At 36.9% G+C, this 18,032-nt stretch overlaps 2 protein-coding genes across 2 annotated transcripts; both read left to right on the top strand.

Annotated features, from left to right (window-relative positions):
- The first annotated feature begins 1,990 nt into the window (after window positions 1–1,990).
- Window positions 1,991–4,210, top strand: LOC113120281 (uncharacterized). Its single transcript, XM_026290197.1, has 3 exons — window positions 1,991–2,231; window positions 2,373–2,655; window positions 2,864–4,210. Exons 1-3 carry the CDS (start codon window positions 2,146–2,148, stop codon window positions 3,542–3,544), a joined length of 1,050 nt encoding a protein of 349 aa, XP_026145982.1. The 5' UTR covers window positions 1,991–2,145; the 3' UTR covers window positions 3,545–4,210.
- Window positions 4,211–11,478: 7,268 nt separating this feature from the next.
- Window positions 11,479–12,793, top strand: LOC113120213 (alpha-(1,3)-fucosyltransferase 9-like). Its single transcript, XM_026290147.1, has one exon. The coding sequence runs from the start codon at window positions 11,642–11,644 to the stop codon at window positions 12,791–12,793; it is 1,152 nt and encodes a 383-aa protein (XP_026145932.1). The 5' UTR covers window positions 11,479–11,641.
- The last annotated feature ends 5,239 nt before the right edge of the window (window positions 12,794–18,032 follow it).

Consider the following 18,032-nt stretch of genomic DNA (forward strand, 5'->3'; position numbering starts at 1 on the left):
CTGATGAAACTTCTTCAGAATAAATTACATGTGCCCAACATTTGTCCCTAGACAAGTAACTTTTTTTATTTGAACAAGAGAATGATCGATTTACTTTTCCGAAGGACAAGCTCATGTCAAATCTTAATGTTGAGCCCTGATATATATTATATATATATATATTATATATATATATATATATATATATATATAATTAAGTTAAAAAAGACATCTCACTGACCCCAAACTTTAAGTGTTTTTCTAGATACATTTTTTAAAGAATAGTTCGCACAAAAACATTTCTCGCTATATGTTATCATTAACCGGCGAAGTTTGATTCCAATTCTCAAGAATGCAAGTACAGAGGACGCATGGAAGTGCCCGGATGTGTTCTTGATATCGAGTGCAGACTTGAGAGAATCCAGCTGTTAGAAATCGTTTATTAGTTAGAAATAGTTTATTAGTCACATTCTTCCCCTTGAGTAAACTTCGAATGAACTATTGCTACTTACCTCAGCCTACTATACATGTTAATCTAAACATTTTATTGGTTTATTAAATATGATACACAAAGCAATTTGCAGGTGGAAGCAAATCACAAATTTGAGAGGAACATAAGATGAAAGTTAGATAGTTGAGGTGCCAAAGACAGTTCAATCTTTTCTTTATTCCTGTCCTGCAATGCAAATTTTACGCAATTTTTATCGGGGAACCTCCTTGAAACGCAATTGGGCTAGTTTTGAGAAGCAAGTGGGCAGGATTTGTTTTGAAAACCTGGCAATCCTGATCTGAACGCACGTGCTGGAGATGTACTTCTAATGACAGAACGCCTTTATTGACGAGATGCGCATGAAAATCGCATTCGATTTTTTTTTTGCGCAGCCCTAATTGGAGACGAGGGTTCTTCACACAGACTAGGGATGCATCGAAATTTCGGCCACCGAAAATTTTCGGCCGAAAATGGCTTTTTCGGTTTTCGGCCGATAGACTTTTATCACCGAAACAACACGGCCGAAATGTTGTGATGACGCAAACAGAAACCGCGACCTGCACTAGTGATGGGAAGTTCGATTCTTTTCCGCGAACCGGTTCTTTCGGACGGTTCGATTCAATAAACCGGTTGAAAAAACCAGTTCATCGGTTCTTTCACGCTCGACGTAATGACGTCATTGGCGATGACGTAATGGCGTCACATCTATCAAACATTCAAATATATAAAGTCAGTAATCATAACTTTAGTCAGTTAAAACCTCATAATCATGAAAAGTTTACATTTGAGTTTTGCAACAACACCTAAATACAGTAACAGCAATAATGTGCATATGAGGTTTTAAGTCTTGAAGATATAAAGTAAATAAATTAGGTGTCATCAGCGCACAAACCATGATCCACTTACTAAACATAATCCATTGCGATGTATTTGTTATTACAGTTTTTCTCAATTGCTAAAACACTAAAACCCACTGGCTGAACAAAGTTCTCAGTTGCCTGAACTTATTTAGCTAATTGTGCAGTCTGTTGTCAATACCTTAAACCATTTCACATGGTAAAACACAATTTGCAGATCTCACTTAGACTCTTCGGCAAAACGCTAAACACATTCTCATTCTCAAAACACATTCTGCACTCCAATGCACATGTCATCCATACTGGTAAACACAAGTGGCAACAATAAAATACAAATAGAGAACATGTGTCATTGATTGAACACAACCACTCAAAATTGATTTAACCTGTTTCAAATGATGTGACACAACCAATATAAGCCCGTTCAGAAAGCAAACAGGTTGTTGAAGGTGGGAAGGAGAAAGTCTGAAAATGGATAGAAGAAACAATGTGAGAGGACGAGTGCGTATGCGAGGTGGGCGACGAGGAGGAGGGCAAGAAAGAGGAGGAGGAGGAGGGCAAGGAAGAGGAGGAGGAGGAGGAGGAGGAGGGCAAGAAAGAGGAGGAGGAGGAGGAGGAGGAGGAGGAGGAGGGCAAGGAAGAGGAAGAGGAGGAGGGCAAGAAAGAGGAAGAGGACGAGGAGGAGGAGGAAGGAGAGGAAGAGGAAGAGGGCAAGAAAGAGGAGGAGGAGGACAAAGAGGAAGAGGAAGACAAAGAGTGGAAATATCTGATGAAATTCGAGCAACAGTCATAGACCATGTTCTTGTCCATGGACTGACAATGAGGGAAGCAGGGCTTAGAGTGCAACCCAATTTGAGCCGATTTTCTGTGTCCACCATAGTAAGGACATTCAGAGAAGAGAACAGGTACAGTATACTACTTTATTTTTGTAATTGCAAATTTACTGTACTACACTATATGCAGCTGTTTCAATAGACATTTAAGTTCATCACTGTATATAGTACTGCATGAATATTTTTTTGTAACTGCACATCTACTTTTTGTAGAATTGCAAGGCTGCCACATGCAGGTGGAAGGACACTTATATTCACTCGGGAGCAAGAGGCCGTTATAGTGGGCATGGTCCTTCAAGATAATCTAATACGACTCAGAGAAATCCAGGAACGAGTGATACATGACAACACACACTTCCAGGGAATCGACAGTGTGAGCATTTCCACAATTGACCGTGTCCTCCATCGAAACAGGATGCGAATGAAACAAGTATACAGAGTACCTTTTGAGCGCAACTCACCAAGGGTGAAAGAACTGCGAGCTCAGTATGTGCAAGTAAGTGTACATTACTGTAAGAAACATTTACTTTAATTCAGATTGTCTACAGTACTAACACATACTATGTGAATGACATTACTCTTCAGTACATACAATGTATGTGAATCAGAAATGCATACAGTAGGCCTAATTGTATCCTACAGTATAGCACTGTCTCTGTACAACTTACAAACTTCTAAATACAGTATATTGTATTTCTACACAGACAATATTTGACTTGGAATCCTTGGACAGACCCCATGAGTTCATCTTTGTCGATGAAGCAGGCTTCAATCTAACGAAGAGGAGAAGGAGAGGCCGAAACATGATTGGACAGCGGGCCATTGTTGAAGTCCCTGGTCAACGAGGTGGCAATGTCACAATCTGTGCTGCTATCAGCAACCATGGTGTTCTGCATCACCATGTTACACTCGGGCCATATAATACCCAGCTTCTTCTAAGATTTGTTGCAAATCTAAGAGATATTTTATTTGAGCAGCAGGTTCAAGAGCAGCAGGGTCAAGAGCTAAATGACAATCCCATTCCCACCTATGTGATAGTGTGGGACAATGTCAGTTTTCACAGAGCTGCTCAGGTAAGGGAATGGTTTAACATCAATGGGCAGTTTATGAACCTGTACCTCCCTCCATACTCGCCTTTCCTGAATCCGATTGAGGAGTTTTTCTCCTCTTGGAGATGGAAAGTTTATGATAGACAACCCTACACAAGAGTAAATCTGCTGCAAGCCATGGATTTAGCCTGTGGTGATATAGGTGAGGAATCATGTCAGGGCTGGATACGGCACACAAGAGGCTTCTTCCCCCGTTGCCTCAGGAGGGACAATATTGCTTGTGACGTCGATGAAGTGCTCTGGCCTGACCCAGCCCAAAGACAAGAAGCACATTGATCATCACATGTTTACTCCTTTGATTTTATATTACAGTACATTGTAGGCTGTATACTGTACAATAAACAAATTGTTTGGCTCTGAACATTGTGCTTTCCATTTGTGAACAGTACTGACTGCTCAATAGATTATGAATGGTTGCAGGTTCATATCAACAAATAACAATAATTACACTATCACAGAGACCAAGCACAAGTTTATGAGATGCAGGGTACAGTACTGTAAAAATAGGGGTAGAAGGAGGAAGAACCAAAAAAAAAAACATGCAAAGAGCAAAGCAGAGTAGTAATTTCTGATCAATTTTGAGCTACTATGGTAGAACATGTTTTCGTTCATCAAAAGACAAATGACGGAATAATATGAACTTTGTTTTGAGATAAAAAATTTACTTCTCCCTGAGAACTATGTTTTGAACAATGTATTTTCTATTTGTTGGTGTATTGTTTACTGACTGCTTGATAGTGTATATCATTTTGATCACTTTGTTTATGATTTGAGAGCAGTGTTTGATTTTGAACACAGGTAAAACTGTTTTGAGGCGAAAGTTTCATTTTGCAAGAGGAGTCAGAGGTTTTGTAAATAGTGCTTGAAGATGAGGTTTTGTGTTCAATGTTTTCAGAAAATGGAGCAAGGTTTCAGAAATTGTGTTTTAGCAATTGAGAAAAACTGTAAATGAACGTACGTTTCGCCAGATTGCCCTTCATCCAAGCCCTCAAAATACCCGCGCTCATAACATTACTAGTACAGAATCAGAATCAATCACCAAAAGAATCCCTTCGGTTCAGAAATGCTGTGAGTCAGTTGGCTTCACGCTGAATCGCGCATGCGCAGTATCATCAGTTCATCGGTTCTCAATTCGGACGCGTCCGACAGAAACGATTCTCGGTTGAGTGTACTGATGATCCGAAAACCGATGCAACCGGTTCTTGACTCGAGAACGAGCTCCACGCGACATTCACTTAACACCAGTGAGAACATTCTCTCTCTTCTTACTCCTTTATTTGCAGCACTAAAGCGTCTCCTAACAAAGAGATTAAGACGGACCACGAAGTAAAAACAAAGAAAAGTACAGTCTTATAGAGTCTGTTAGCACACGTCTCACTGAGATCTTGTCGGATCCTCTGCACTTCATCGCGAATGTGCTTGATCCGCGTTATAAAGAACATTACTTGGATGCGGAAATAAAGCAGCGCGCACAAGAAATGATCCAGGCCGCGCTGGATGCGGAGAACCCGCGTGGAGACGGAGAAGCGCCAAGTGCAGAAAAGACTCGTCTCTGCACCAAATGAGTGGCATGCACCCTCGTTGTCTGATATGTTAAGTGAAATTCTGCAAGAAAGTGCCTCAAATAATAATAATACGTTGGCTATTTTGTTCTTAGGCTACTATATATATATATATATATATATATATATATATATATATATATATATATATATTAGGGCCGGGACTCGATTAAAAAAATTAATCTAATTAATTAGAGGCTTTGTAATTAATTAATCGAAATTAATCGCATTTTAATCGCAGATAAATATTTGACATGAGAACAGACCGAAGTAATTTTTTTTTCACATGGATTTATAGTATACCATTGAATAATGACTGAATACATAAGCTTAAGCAACAAAATATTGTTTATTTTTGTTCAACCAAGTCTAGCAAACCAGTGCAATTTTTGCCATGAAGTGTAGCAATAGCATATTTAGAAACAATTTAGAAATGGTACAGTTCAGAAATTCAGGAAGCTTATAGGTGCTGGAACCTTCTGTAAAGTGTTTTTTAAGTAAAACACAATACTGTCAATTACATTCAGAACATTGGAAACACTGACTATTAGAAAACACCTCTCTGTTGCTTCAGAGGCCATAACATACTAAGTCCAACTCTCAATAACCTTGGCCAAAACAATAAAGAGTTCAACATAAACTGCCAGTTGCACCAACAAAATAATACATAGTTCAACATAAAGTGTAAAGTCCACTCTAGCTGCTATATGTTTTGCGTTGAGGTGATACTTGAGACTCGATGTGCTGCTGCGGTGATATGCGAGCGCTAGTTGGTGCTTCAGTATAATCGGTCCGCCGAAACGCATCCAGTGAGAAACGTTCCGCGGTGCAAAAATAAGTTATTAAAAATGCGGGAATTTTATTTCTGTAATTAATTAATCTTAGTTAACGCGTTATTTTTGTGTAATTAATTAATCTCAATTAACGCGTTAAAGTCCCGGCCCTAATATATATATATATATATATATATATATATATATATATATATATACATACATACATACATACATACATATATATACATATATATATATATATATATATATATATATATATATATATATATATATATATACACATATACACACACACACACACACACACACACACACGCATACACACACACACACACACACACACACAACAGCTAGATGGTTAACTGTCTGAAGTCCCCATCCCCAGAAGTGACAACCTTCTTGCCTATACTGGAGAAGTGATGCACTTTCTAGTCCTACAGAGAACAATTTCAAATGCACTTTACCTAAATGCACTTTGTTTTTATGAGAGAACTGTTCATTTTAAAACCTTTCTGCAGGCCAGTAGGCCTGTACATTATTATTAAATATACACATGAGTGGGATACATTTTTGGTTTGAATTTTATTTTATACTGTGCATTGTTGCAATGTGCTTAATAAATATTTGCATCATTGTAATTATGTATTTTTATGTTTTTTTTAAAATAAGTTATTAAATTGTAATTATCTTTGAAACTTTAATATTCATTTATGCAATTGCAATGTCTTAATTTTAGTAAAGTTAGTACACGGTCATAGCAATAAATGCAATGGTACTAATAATTGGCATAATTTCTTTCGGTGTTTCGGTTTCGGTTTTCGGCCTTGGTTTTCTCTTTTTCGGTTTTCGGTATCGGCCAAGAATTTTCATTTCGGTGCATCCCTAACACAGACCCATATGCATAATCTCACATGCACATTTACAGACACAAAGCCTGCCCCTTATTAACACTGTGAATAATCACAAAGAGCAGAAAGCATCTGAGTGTGAGCCTAACTGTAAAAAACTGTTCGATTTAGATGTTTTTGTCTTTTGTCCTGGTTGTGCCCCTTTCAGGGAACAGCCATTATCTTTAAGTTCTCTCAGGGGGTTGTTGGACTTCATTACCCTCCGGTAAGTTTGTGAACGAAAGGTCCAAAAGTGCCAACAGATGCTCTGCCATTAATGAATCAGCTCCTTCAGTCCTAACACATCCTCCTTTGGGAAACCGGTAGGTTTTATAATTTATTCTACAGATAAACCATGTTTTTTTTTTTTCAAGTTTGGAGTTGTCGTCCTGCAATATTCCTCGTACTTTGTGGCGCGTTGTTAATGCTGGCTTTTCCCGTTACAGAAAGGCACTGCTATGCTGCTTGCATTGTTTGTGATCTGGTGGAATGCAGGCCTTGTCCACATGGCGCCTATGGACTGGTTTTGTAGGATAGCGTTGAGTCAAAGACAGCCTTTGTTGGTGCATTCTAACAGTGTATGAACTTAAAATATATTTAAACGCTGGCTAAATTTGCATGTAAACCACAAAATTGCTTTCATTTTTTTCTGTTTTTAAACCGTGCATCTGCTGTTCAGATGACCAAGGGTTCTGGAACGGTTGTCTTATACTATATAGTATTACTGCATGAATATGGTAACTAGTCATTTCATTATCAGTCATGTTCATCTAGTGATGTTTGCAGTCAGTCTAGCCATATAAGCTGGCACTGATAACAGTTTATCCACAGCTTGTTCAGTGTCATATCGTTCAATCTTCCTGTTTGTATGATTGTTTATTTTCCAGAGAATAGACTTCATTTCAGATCTATTCAGAATTATTCACAAATGGAGTGTAGATTAGATGGACAGGTGTGAACTGTTTTTCCCCCCTCTTTGTTGTTGTGCCTTACATTTACTGATTAACATGTCGGTACGGGATTTGTAAGCAAAAAACAAAACAAAAAATGCTGTATTTACAAGTACATAGATATAGTAGTGATAGTTAATCTATTTTTAAGTTGTAAAAAGTTTGTAATATAGTAATTAATTTCAGGCGAACATAGAATTCAAATTTTGTCTTTTGACTAACTGGAGCCCTTCCCCGGACACCATGCCAAATATGCATTTCCATACCTCAGCTAATCATATGTAAGCATGAATAAGTGCACACCTTATTTTCCTTGAATGCACGAGACTACCAAGTCATCAGCCTCTAATAAGTAAATAACTAAGAATTACAGTGCAGTAAACAATAAAAAAAGGGGTTTATGATTTACTGAAAAAAAAAAGATTAATTGAATATACTAAATTGCTTATGGTAAGTTGTTGCAATCAATTTATTTTAGCTACATTTAAATAAACCAATTTTGCTGAAAGTTAATCAACTAAATTAGTTTATTTAAATATAGATCAATTGATTGCAACCACTTACCATAAAAAGTTTTTTGTAAAATCAATGAATAATTTTTTTTTCAGTGTTGATACATTAAAATGATTTGATATCAAATACTAGTTTGCAGTTTTAAGCGGCATAGTGAAATGTTTTGTATATCTAAAATAACAGAAGTGGACGACACTTCACTGAGTTGCAATTTGCTGCTCCAGCCATTTGTAACAAATAAGGTAGGCTAGACTTTCAGAGCTTTTGAGAGTTACCTCAGAGCACAGTCGCACGCTCACACACACACACACACACACACATACACAAACACACACACACACACACACACACACACAGCGCAAACGCTCACAGAGTAGATTTCTTACAAAGGAAATATTCAAAAAATGCGGCATTAATAGTTTTAAGGGAGCAACAGAATAGAACAAGGTTATATTTATGTGAAGGTAAAATTATGCCTATGGATTTTCATAAGAGGTTTGTGAAACCGACTGTGTTTTTTAATTTATTTGTTTAATCTGTAAAATAATAAGAACAACTGAGGCTACTCTTCTACATTCGTTTAGGCTTATTTACTAGACAGATTTTTACCTCACCTATACCATGCAATTTGTTGTCTCTACTACTACAAATTGCTTCTGATGTATGTCACTGAATAAATAAAAGGGTCTCCTAAATGCATGAATGCATTTTATACCGGAGAGCACATAGTCTTTATCAAAGACGCAAGTGTCTCGTCAACACATTTTAATAGTCAAAAATAGTATGCGAAACCAGCAATGTGTCACCTGCAGCACCTCACCTGACAAGTTCGTCTAACATATAGCATACATACATTATAATAGGACTGGTTTCTCAGGACGTGACTCACACAAGACTACTACATTTTGATGCTCTCGATTTTTCCAATAGAGGTAAGTCAACATATTTGTTTTTTCAGTTGAAAAAGAAAATACATATAAAAAAAAAGTTTTTTTTTTTTTTATAAACTGATATAGCCTACATGTAACCTGAGTTTTTATTAAAAGAGAAACTAAAAACGAGAAAAGAAAGCCCAAAAATGCTATCCTAGTTTACACACAAGTTGTTACAAACCTGTAATAATTTCTTCCTTCAGTTAAACATGGAAGATACTTTGAAGAATGTGGGTAACCAAACAGTGTCTGGTCCCCAATGAAAATATATTTTTTCTCTACTGTGGAAGCTGCTAAGGACCAGAAACTTAGTTACCCACATTCTTCAAGATTTCTTCTTTTGTGTGGTGGGTGTCCCTTATTTTTCCTTGCTCAAGGTGTTAGCGGCTAGTCATGTGCCCTGTGTGTCACCGGGTTGCCCGTTGTCGCCAACATTAACCAAGGTTGCCTGGCAACATTGCCGAAAAGTTGCCACGTGTATCACCAGCATAAGCATATGATTCATTGAATTTACTAAAAAAATTTATGGTAAGCTATTTGTGGTAGCAATCAATTTATTTTATATACATTTAAATACAGTTTGCTGTAATGTGTTTATATTTGTAGTAATAGCTAAGCCAACAATGCATTGTATGGGTCAAAATTATATAAATATATATATTTTTATGCCAAAAACATAAGGATTTTAAGTAAAGATCATGTTCCATGAAGATATTTGGAAAATTTCTAGAGATGTTCCGATACCCTTTTTCTCTTCCCGATACCTGGGCTCAGGGTATCGGCCGATACCGAGTACTGATCTGATACCTGGGTGTGTATCTGTATATACAGCTGTATATACTACTAGCGCTGTGTAAATTGCTAGAATTATTTTATGGTGTGCTTCAGACTTATCACTTGATAAAACATGAACAAATACATGGTGAACTACTGTATTTATTACAGTTTTTTTATTATCTGACATGAATTTGACAGTAATATTATTTATTTTCTTAATCAAAAAAGAACTTCAAATGCAGCCAAACATCTAACACCGCAAACTAAAAAAGGTATTTTAGTTTTACAATATAACTGTAAAAAAAACCTCCAACAATAAGTCTAGGAATAAAAAAAAAAAAAAGATATATTAATCAGATAATCTCTTTACAAAAAAAAAAGTAAAAAACAAGCAACCGTCTAGGCATAATTATTATTATTATTAATAGAGACGTATAATTATTACTACATAGAGACATAGCTAAATCTACTGTAGGCTACAACAGTAGCTTAATATATTGTCAGTTTACTCACGTTAACATTTATTTTGATGGGTTGCCATGAAGATCTTTGAGTGTCTGTGTTTATGATATGACAGTTTTCTCAAATGAAACGGTAAATTCTCATGAAGTGATGCTTTATGTGTTCGTGTCCTCATATAGTGACACACGGCAGGGACTACAAAACAGTGAGCTCCCGCGCATCTGCGTCCGTCACCCACAGAGATGTAGAATTTGAAGGAGTAATATTTAAATTGTATTTTGCAGTTTAATATTCACAGACACTAGTATATATTGGGCTACAGTCTGGAGCCCTGCGCTTATGGTGCGTTCAAGTCCTACTGGGAAGTTCGTATGCACGAGGTGGAAGTCATGCTCACTACGGCATGTGCGTTCAAGTCACTTTGGTCGGAGCAAGATGGCGGAGTACTTTCTCTTAATTAAAAACATAAAAATACAGCAATGTTCTTAAACTCTTGTTCTAGAAAATGAAGAACAATGAAATGTGCATTAGGTATACTTCGTTTTTTAATGTTTTAAATTAATTTATGAAGCCACTGCCAACTTTATTGTTACAAGTTGCATTGTTATATTATAGTGCCATCATATTTTGCGTCGTCGATTAACTTACTGTGCTGTCAATAGAAAAGTCTGACAATATCACAGCTAAATACCTTTAAGTATTGTATATTCCGCCATGTTAATCACTGACACGCCAACCCCAACTCGTACAGATCGGGGCTTAAGAAAATCCAGAGCTCCCCACTGGTATTTACGATATTGTGGTTGCATTCATGTGCATTCAACTCATAAAAACGATCAATATTAGTTGACTAGAATTCACCATTAGACTTACAAGGAAGTGACTGAACGCAGCTAAGGGTACCGAATATACTCGGGAGTCTGTAACTTACTACCGGTTCTAAAGAGACGCTTTTACTGTGTTGCTTGTGGCAACACAGTAAAACTTCTTGTGGTTGCAATGCATTCTGAGCAGCGAAGAAGAACCGTGCAGCGGTTAGGCAAAGCTAGCGGTCATAACTAGGTCTTGTTTAAGAAAATGGTATCGGATCGGTATATGGGTTCATGTACTCGCCGATGCCAAAATTTGTTGTGGTATCGGTGATATTTCCGTTACTAGTATCGGAATCAGAACAACTCTATAAATTTCCTACCATAAATGTATCAAAACTTTGATTATTTTTTTTATTTATTTTTTGGATTAGTAATATACATTGCTAGGACTTCATTTGGACAATTTTAAAGGCGATTTTCTCAACATCTAGATTTTTTGCACCAGTTAATTGCACATTTTCAAATAGTTATATCTCGGCCAAATATTGTCCTATCCTAACAAACAAATAGAACGTTTTTTTTTTTTTTTTTAATGACCCTTATGACTGGTTTTGTTGTCCAGAAGTAACATATTTCAAGCCACATATTAATCCATTTTACATCTTTTTCTCTACATTAGTGATGGACAAAACAATGGTTTCAAAAACCACTAAGAACATTACAATCGCCATACTTTTGATGGCATTTCTTACAATCTACATGTACCTGTACCACGACTCAACCAAAAACTTTTTCGGCAAATTCACTGGTGCTCATGTCCAGATAAATAACACAGAAAATTGCCTCAGCGTTCTTAAGATGCATAACTACAAGTGCAGCCCAGACATCCCCTTGGAACAAGATCTGATAGCAACATCTAAAGAGAAAGAAGAACCAGACACCATTGTGTTAATCTGGATGTGGCCTTTTGGCGTCAGTTTTGATTTAAGACCCTGCAGTTCGGCTTTCGGTATCCATGGCTGCCATTTAACGGATGACAGAGGTCTATTTAATCAAGCACATGGGGTAATGATCCATCATAGAGATATTAGTGGGGATTTATCCAACATACCACAACTCCCACGACCAGCTTTGCAGAAGTGGGTATGGTGGAATATGGAGTCTCCAACATATACAAATCAAATTCCCTTGCTAAAGGAACTATTTAATCTGACTTCAAGCTACCGCTGGGACTCGGATATTCCAGTACCTTACGGTAGGATCACAGAAAGCACAGAGGAAGAGAAAAAATATACTATCCCAAAGAAGGACAAATTAGTTTGTTGGGTAGTAAGTCACTATAGCCCAAACCTTAAGCGATCACATTATTATACTGAGTTAGTGAAATTCATCGACGTGTCAACTTATGGCGGGCACTTCAACAAACCAGTTAATGATAAGGAGTATTCCAGTTTAATGTCTAGTTGCAAATTCTACCTGTCTTTTGAGAATTCCATTCATAGAGACTATGTGACAGAGAGGCTGTTCAATCCTCTAGGGCTTGGTACCGTTCCTGTTGTTATTGGCCCGCCCAGAGAAAACTATGAGCTGTTCATACCAAGTAAAGCCTTCATTCATGTGGATGACTTTCCATCCCCAAAAGAACTGGCCGATCATCTGAAACACCTCGACCAAAACGAGGACCTGTATATGCAGTACTTCACCTGGAGAGAACGTTTTGTTTCAAAGCCAACATACTTTGGTCTTGAACATGCCTGTTGGATTTGTGATCATATTAGAAGGAATAAGCACTACAAAGTGGTCAAAGATCTCAACAGCTGGTTCTGGGCTTGAGGGCAGTTTAACAGATGCTGAGTGAACGTTGAGGTAAGCCATGAGCAGGAGCATAGCATTTAAAAAACTGTGTGTGTGTGTGTGTGGGGGGGGGGGGGGTCAGCTGCGCCCCTGGTCATGAGTAGAGAGACTTTTCACCTCCTTTGGATTTAAAATGGGCATTAACCAACAACCACAAATAACTTGTAATGTCATAACCTGCAAATAACTACATTAAAGGGATACTCCTTCCCAAAATGAAAATATTGTCATTAATCACTTACCCCCATGTCGTTCCAAACCCAATAAAGCTCTGTTCGTCTTTGGAACACAATTTAGGATATTTTGGATGAAAACCTGGAGGCTTGAGACTGTCCCATAGACTGCCAAGTAAATAACAGTGTCAAGGTCCTTCAAAGGTATGAAAGTCATCCTCAGAATACTCCATCTCCCATCATACATGCAATCTGGGTTATATGAAGCATCGGGAACACTTTTTGTATGCAAAGAAAAAATCCTTTGTCAATGGTCTCCTCTGTGTCTGTGTGTGCTATGTATAAAATTTACGCATTAAGCAGACGCTTTTATCCTAAGCAACTCACAGTGCATTCAGACTAACATTTTTTACCTAACATGTGCTCCCTGGGAATTGAACCCACAACCATTTGCACTGCTAATGCAATGCTTATCCTACCAGCATATGGTAACATGTAGAGACACAGAAGAGACTGTTTTCTTTGCTTACAAAAAGCATTCTTGTCTCTTCATATAACCCAGATTGCACATCTGATGGCAGATGGTGTATTCTGACGATGACTTTTATACCTTTTTTGGAACTTGACACTTATTTACTTGGCAGTCTGTGGGACAGTCTCAAGCCTCCAAGTTTTCATCCAAAATATCTTAAACTGTGTTCCGAAGATGAACAGAGCTTTAATGGGTTTGGAACAACATGGGGGTAAGTGATTAATGACACAATTTTCATTTTGGAAAGGAGTATCCCGTTAATGTTTACGATTTCAATGTAAGCACATTAATGTCAACAACCTTTGTTATTTTCTGCAGACTGCAGGATAAACTGAAATTATTATTATTATTATTTTGTTGTAATTAACATTATACCACAGTTGAAGAATAAAACACATTAATAGTGTGTAAATTGTTTTGTAAGTTCACCTGTCAGTCATCCTCAACAGGAGATTTAAACTTGTATGATTTGATGATACAGACACTGATAACATTATTATTATCAGGGGCGACATTTGAGTCATGGGGGCAAGAAAAAAATTATAGCTATATATATATATATATATATATATATATATATATATATATATATATATATATATATATATATATATATATAGACACACACACAATAGGTTTAAAAAAAAATTATTGACTATACATAAAAGCTGATGTTTAGAACTACTGTTGGAGTTATTAGATCATTATTGATGTATATTTTGTTTGTGCATTTTGTTGATGTGGTTGTATGGATCATTTGGGATGATTTATAAATGTGTTTGCGGTATTTTGTTATAGATTTGAAATATATGTGTATTTGTTTAAAGATCTTTGTGATATTGGGGCATTATGGTAATACATGTTTTAATTAGCGCAGGTGTTGCTTTGTAGAACATGGCACTGAGGAAGAGTTAATAACAGAAAAAGTTTTGCACTTGTACCTGTGCACTTCTTTTCATAATTTTTGTGACCTCTAAACAATAAATGTAAGATAGCTTTTTGAGCTGCATTTTGGACGTGTGCAGATCTCTTTCATCTTTGTATCCTTGTATATTTTGAATCTATGAACCAAGCTCTTAACTTGAAAAAAACTTTTGATTGTAATTTAGTTATTTTATTGCGAATGAAATTAAACTTGATTTGGTTTGTGATTTAAACTTGCTGTTCTACAAAATATATATATAATATAATATCATATTGATGAAATAAAAAAATTCAACACTCAAAAATCTGCTGAAGCTGGTTGCCTTAAAATCAAAAATATGTTTTTTGCCTACTAGATATTTGGACGAGAGTTTGGCGCTACCACCTTTTTTTTTTTTTACACATTTTATTGTATGACATAAAATACATCAGTAATACCCCTTGTGATGTTTGACCTTCTTGTCTTCAAATGGCTGTTGCTAACAGGGTGGTTAAATGGGACATTAGAGGTAAACTCATAAGTCCACTTTTATAGCCTCATTTGTAATCACACTTGCAAACTATGTCAACTCAGCCTTTCAGGAAATATTTTTTAAACAAAGACTGAAAGAGCTGTCAGAAGTTTAACAGTGGCAGCATTGAAGTCATGACTGTTGTGTAGTCCGTTTATAGCGTACATTTAGTTTTTACTTTTTAATTAAGGTCTTTAAAATTCAGAAAAGTTGCATTCATTTGTGAAGATTATCATGATGGACAAAACATTAAGAATCATAAACCTGGTCACAGATCTTATTTTCTACAATAATCCAAACACCAATGGAAACATCTGATTTGTTTTGTGTGGATGGAACTGTAGATATGGATGCCATCTTACCATGATGTAATCTTCCAGGAAGGCCTAGAAAAATACCTTATCACTGCAACACTCTATTTAGACTGGATCATTTGTTAAACTATTGTCTTCTCTAAGAGGAAATACAGTTCACATAAGTGGTTAAAGCTGCAGTAGGAGATCTTGGAAAATGTTAATTTTAGCCTGATAGTGCTCAAAGTGAACCTCACACTCTTCCTGCTATCACCGTCCAAAGCCACGCCCCCTGAATGCATATACCCTCTAACTTCTAACAAGCATGGTTATCTGAATCAGGTTTGTTAACTAAGAGAGACATGCAAAATATGCATCATGTGTATATCATGTGGTTTCCCTACAGTGGTTCAGGCTGTAGGATTGCCAAAGGACTAAAGAAACATTATCAGCACGATTGTATGAAACTGTACATTTCTTGTCTATTACCACCCACTGCCACTTATACCAACAACGGAAATAAGCGCAGTTACAATTGCTAAATATGTGGGAGAGCGTTGCTATTAAGTTCCTAAATTGTATTGCAATAGATGGCACTTTAATATTAACCTTGAATCAAAATGATTCCTGGCACAATTATTTATTAAGCATTTGCATCTATTTGATTTGATTGAAATAATCGTTTAAAAAAAATATGTATTCCGATTACATAGAATTAATATAAATCTGTTAACTGTAAAAACTATTAGATTTAATCAGTTAAACATTATGAATAGGATTTAAATGCAACTGGCTCTGAAACAAGTCAGATCCAATTAGTTAAAGTGTATGAGATTGGTTTATATAGATTTGTTTCATCGGGCGCACGCGCCTGGACCTAAGTTAACTTCCGGTCTGTGTTGTGTATATCGGTCTGGCTGCGGTGCCATCTACAAATGCAGTTAAAGCCAAGGTGATGAGTAGACTGAAGTTGGGCTCAGGTGTTTGTGCTGCGGGATGTGTTTCCCATACATTTATTTATTTTTGGAGACTCGCCACAATTTTAAAACTGATCGATTTCCAAAAAGGCTTCGTTAAATAAACATGAGTAACGTAACGTTACGTAACGTACTGCATGTTTAATAATAATAATTCCTTACATTTATGTTTAAATATCAAAACGAGGCACGGGGGTTTTTATATCGCTGTATTTCTGAAAGAAGACTTGCATGTTATATGCCTGATAGCAGCGTATGAGCATACCAGCTCTGCTTTGTTTACAGCTGTTACTGGGGAAACCTCTATTTCTCGCGCTTTATGTCTATGCTTTAAAACATCTCCTGCTGGCAAATAATGAATTAGCATTTTCATTAAGTCCGCCTGATTCACACAGAAAACACATTTTGTTTGTTATCAAAAAATATCTACTCTAGAGGGACTTGGCTGTTGTTATTGATTCTATTTGGAGTCTACCGGAAGTTAAGTTAGGTCCACAAAAGCGCTCACTCGCATTAACGTTTGTTTATGTTGATGCCGTTGAAACCGTCTATACAAATGGAATTGTTTACTCCAATCGGTAGGTGGCGGTACTGCACTGTGAGCTGTAGAAACCCGCTTTGGTAACGAATGAGCAAATTTAAAAAAAGCAGCACTAGAAGAACCGTTCTTCTGAATCTCCTTACCATTTTGCATTGGAGCTGCCTGTATAATTATCTATTTGCAAGGTAGATGTGTTATATGTACTCAGTGTATGGCTGCACGATGTGTCGTTTAAGCATCGATATCGCGATGTACTAATACACAATAGTAACATCACAGGATGTGATCCGTTATTCATTAACTGTACAGGCCAGCTGCTCCCCGGCCCTTCACGAATGTGATTCGCGGATTTATTGCACAGCTTAACCATCATAGTGTGAAAGTTTATAATTTGCATGTTTTTAAGTCCTGTCAGTTTAACAGGGCAGAGAGAGAGAGCGCACGCGCTTCCTGGGAAGCCAGTATTTCGAGGATGCTACGTCATCGACATCCGTCAAAGGACTGTTCCTTCATTCGAAAAATATCCCATACACAGATGCATCCTTCGCGCTCTTCCCGCTCTCAAATCACCCACAATCCTATGTGCGCAGCTTTGCTATCTTGTTCAAAAATTCAAAAATGTCGAACATTAGCATTAACTTTTTATTTACGTTACCAAACATTTGTTATAACTGTAGTAAATGTAAGTGAATTTTAACGTTTAAATGCCAGTACAAATTACTACCATATTGATATTGTAAATTATACAAATACAAATGGTTAACTGAACCGGACCGGTCATTGAACAATTGTTAGCTTGGTTGCGTCATCGGCATTTCTTTTATAAATAAATAGTTAGGTTGTCCAAAGTAATTTAACGATACCATTCACAGCGTTATTCAAACGGACCTTTTCACAGACGTAATGACGCAATTACGTGGACTTGCTAGCCTGTTCCATTTACGTGTTCTTCGGATGCTAAAGAGGGTCTCGCCTAGCCTCTGAAGGAAGTGACTTGGAAGGACCAGTCCTGCCAAGGAAGCATCCTTGACATTGAGAAACGCCTAGAGAGAGCGCGAGAGAGACAGAGGGAGAGAGAGAGAGAGATAGCGAGTGAACACCGTCTTCAAACACCACGAGTGCTGTCTTGCTCTCTCTCCCTCGCGCATATTAATCAATTGACACAATGGTGTCGATGTTTAAATCATTTAAAATGAGAATGTAAGTGTGCTCACCCCATTTTTGTTTGTAAGAAAAAATTTGATTAGATTTCATATCGCAATATAT

This window comes from Carassius auratus, chromosome 19 (assembly GCF_003368295.1).
Source record: "Carassius auratus strain Wakin chromosome 19, ASM336829v1, whole genome shotgun sequence".
NCBI classification, from domain to species: Eukaryota; Metazoa; Chordata; class Actinopteri; order Cypriniformes; family Cyprinidae; genus Carassius; species Carassius auratus.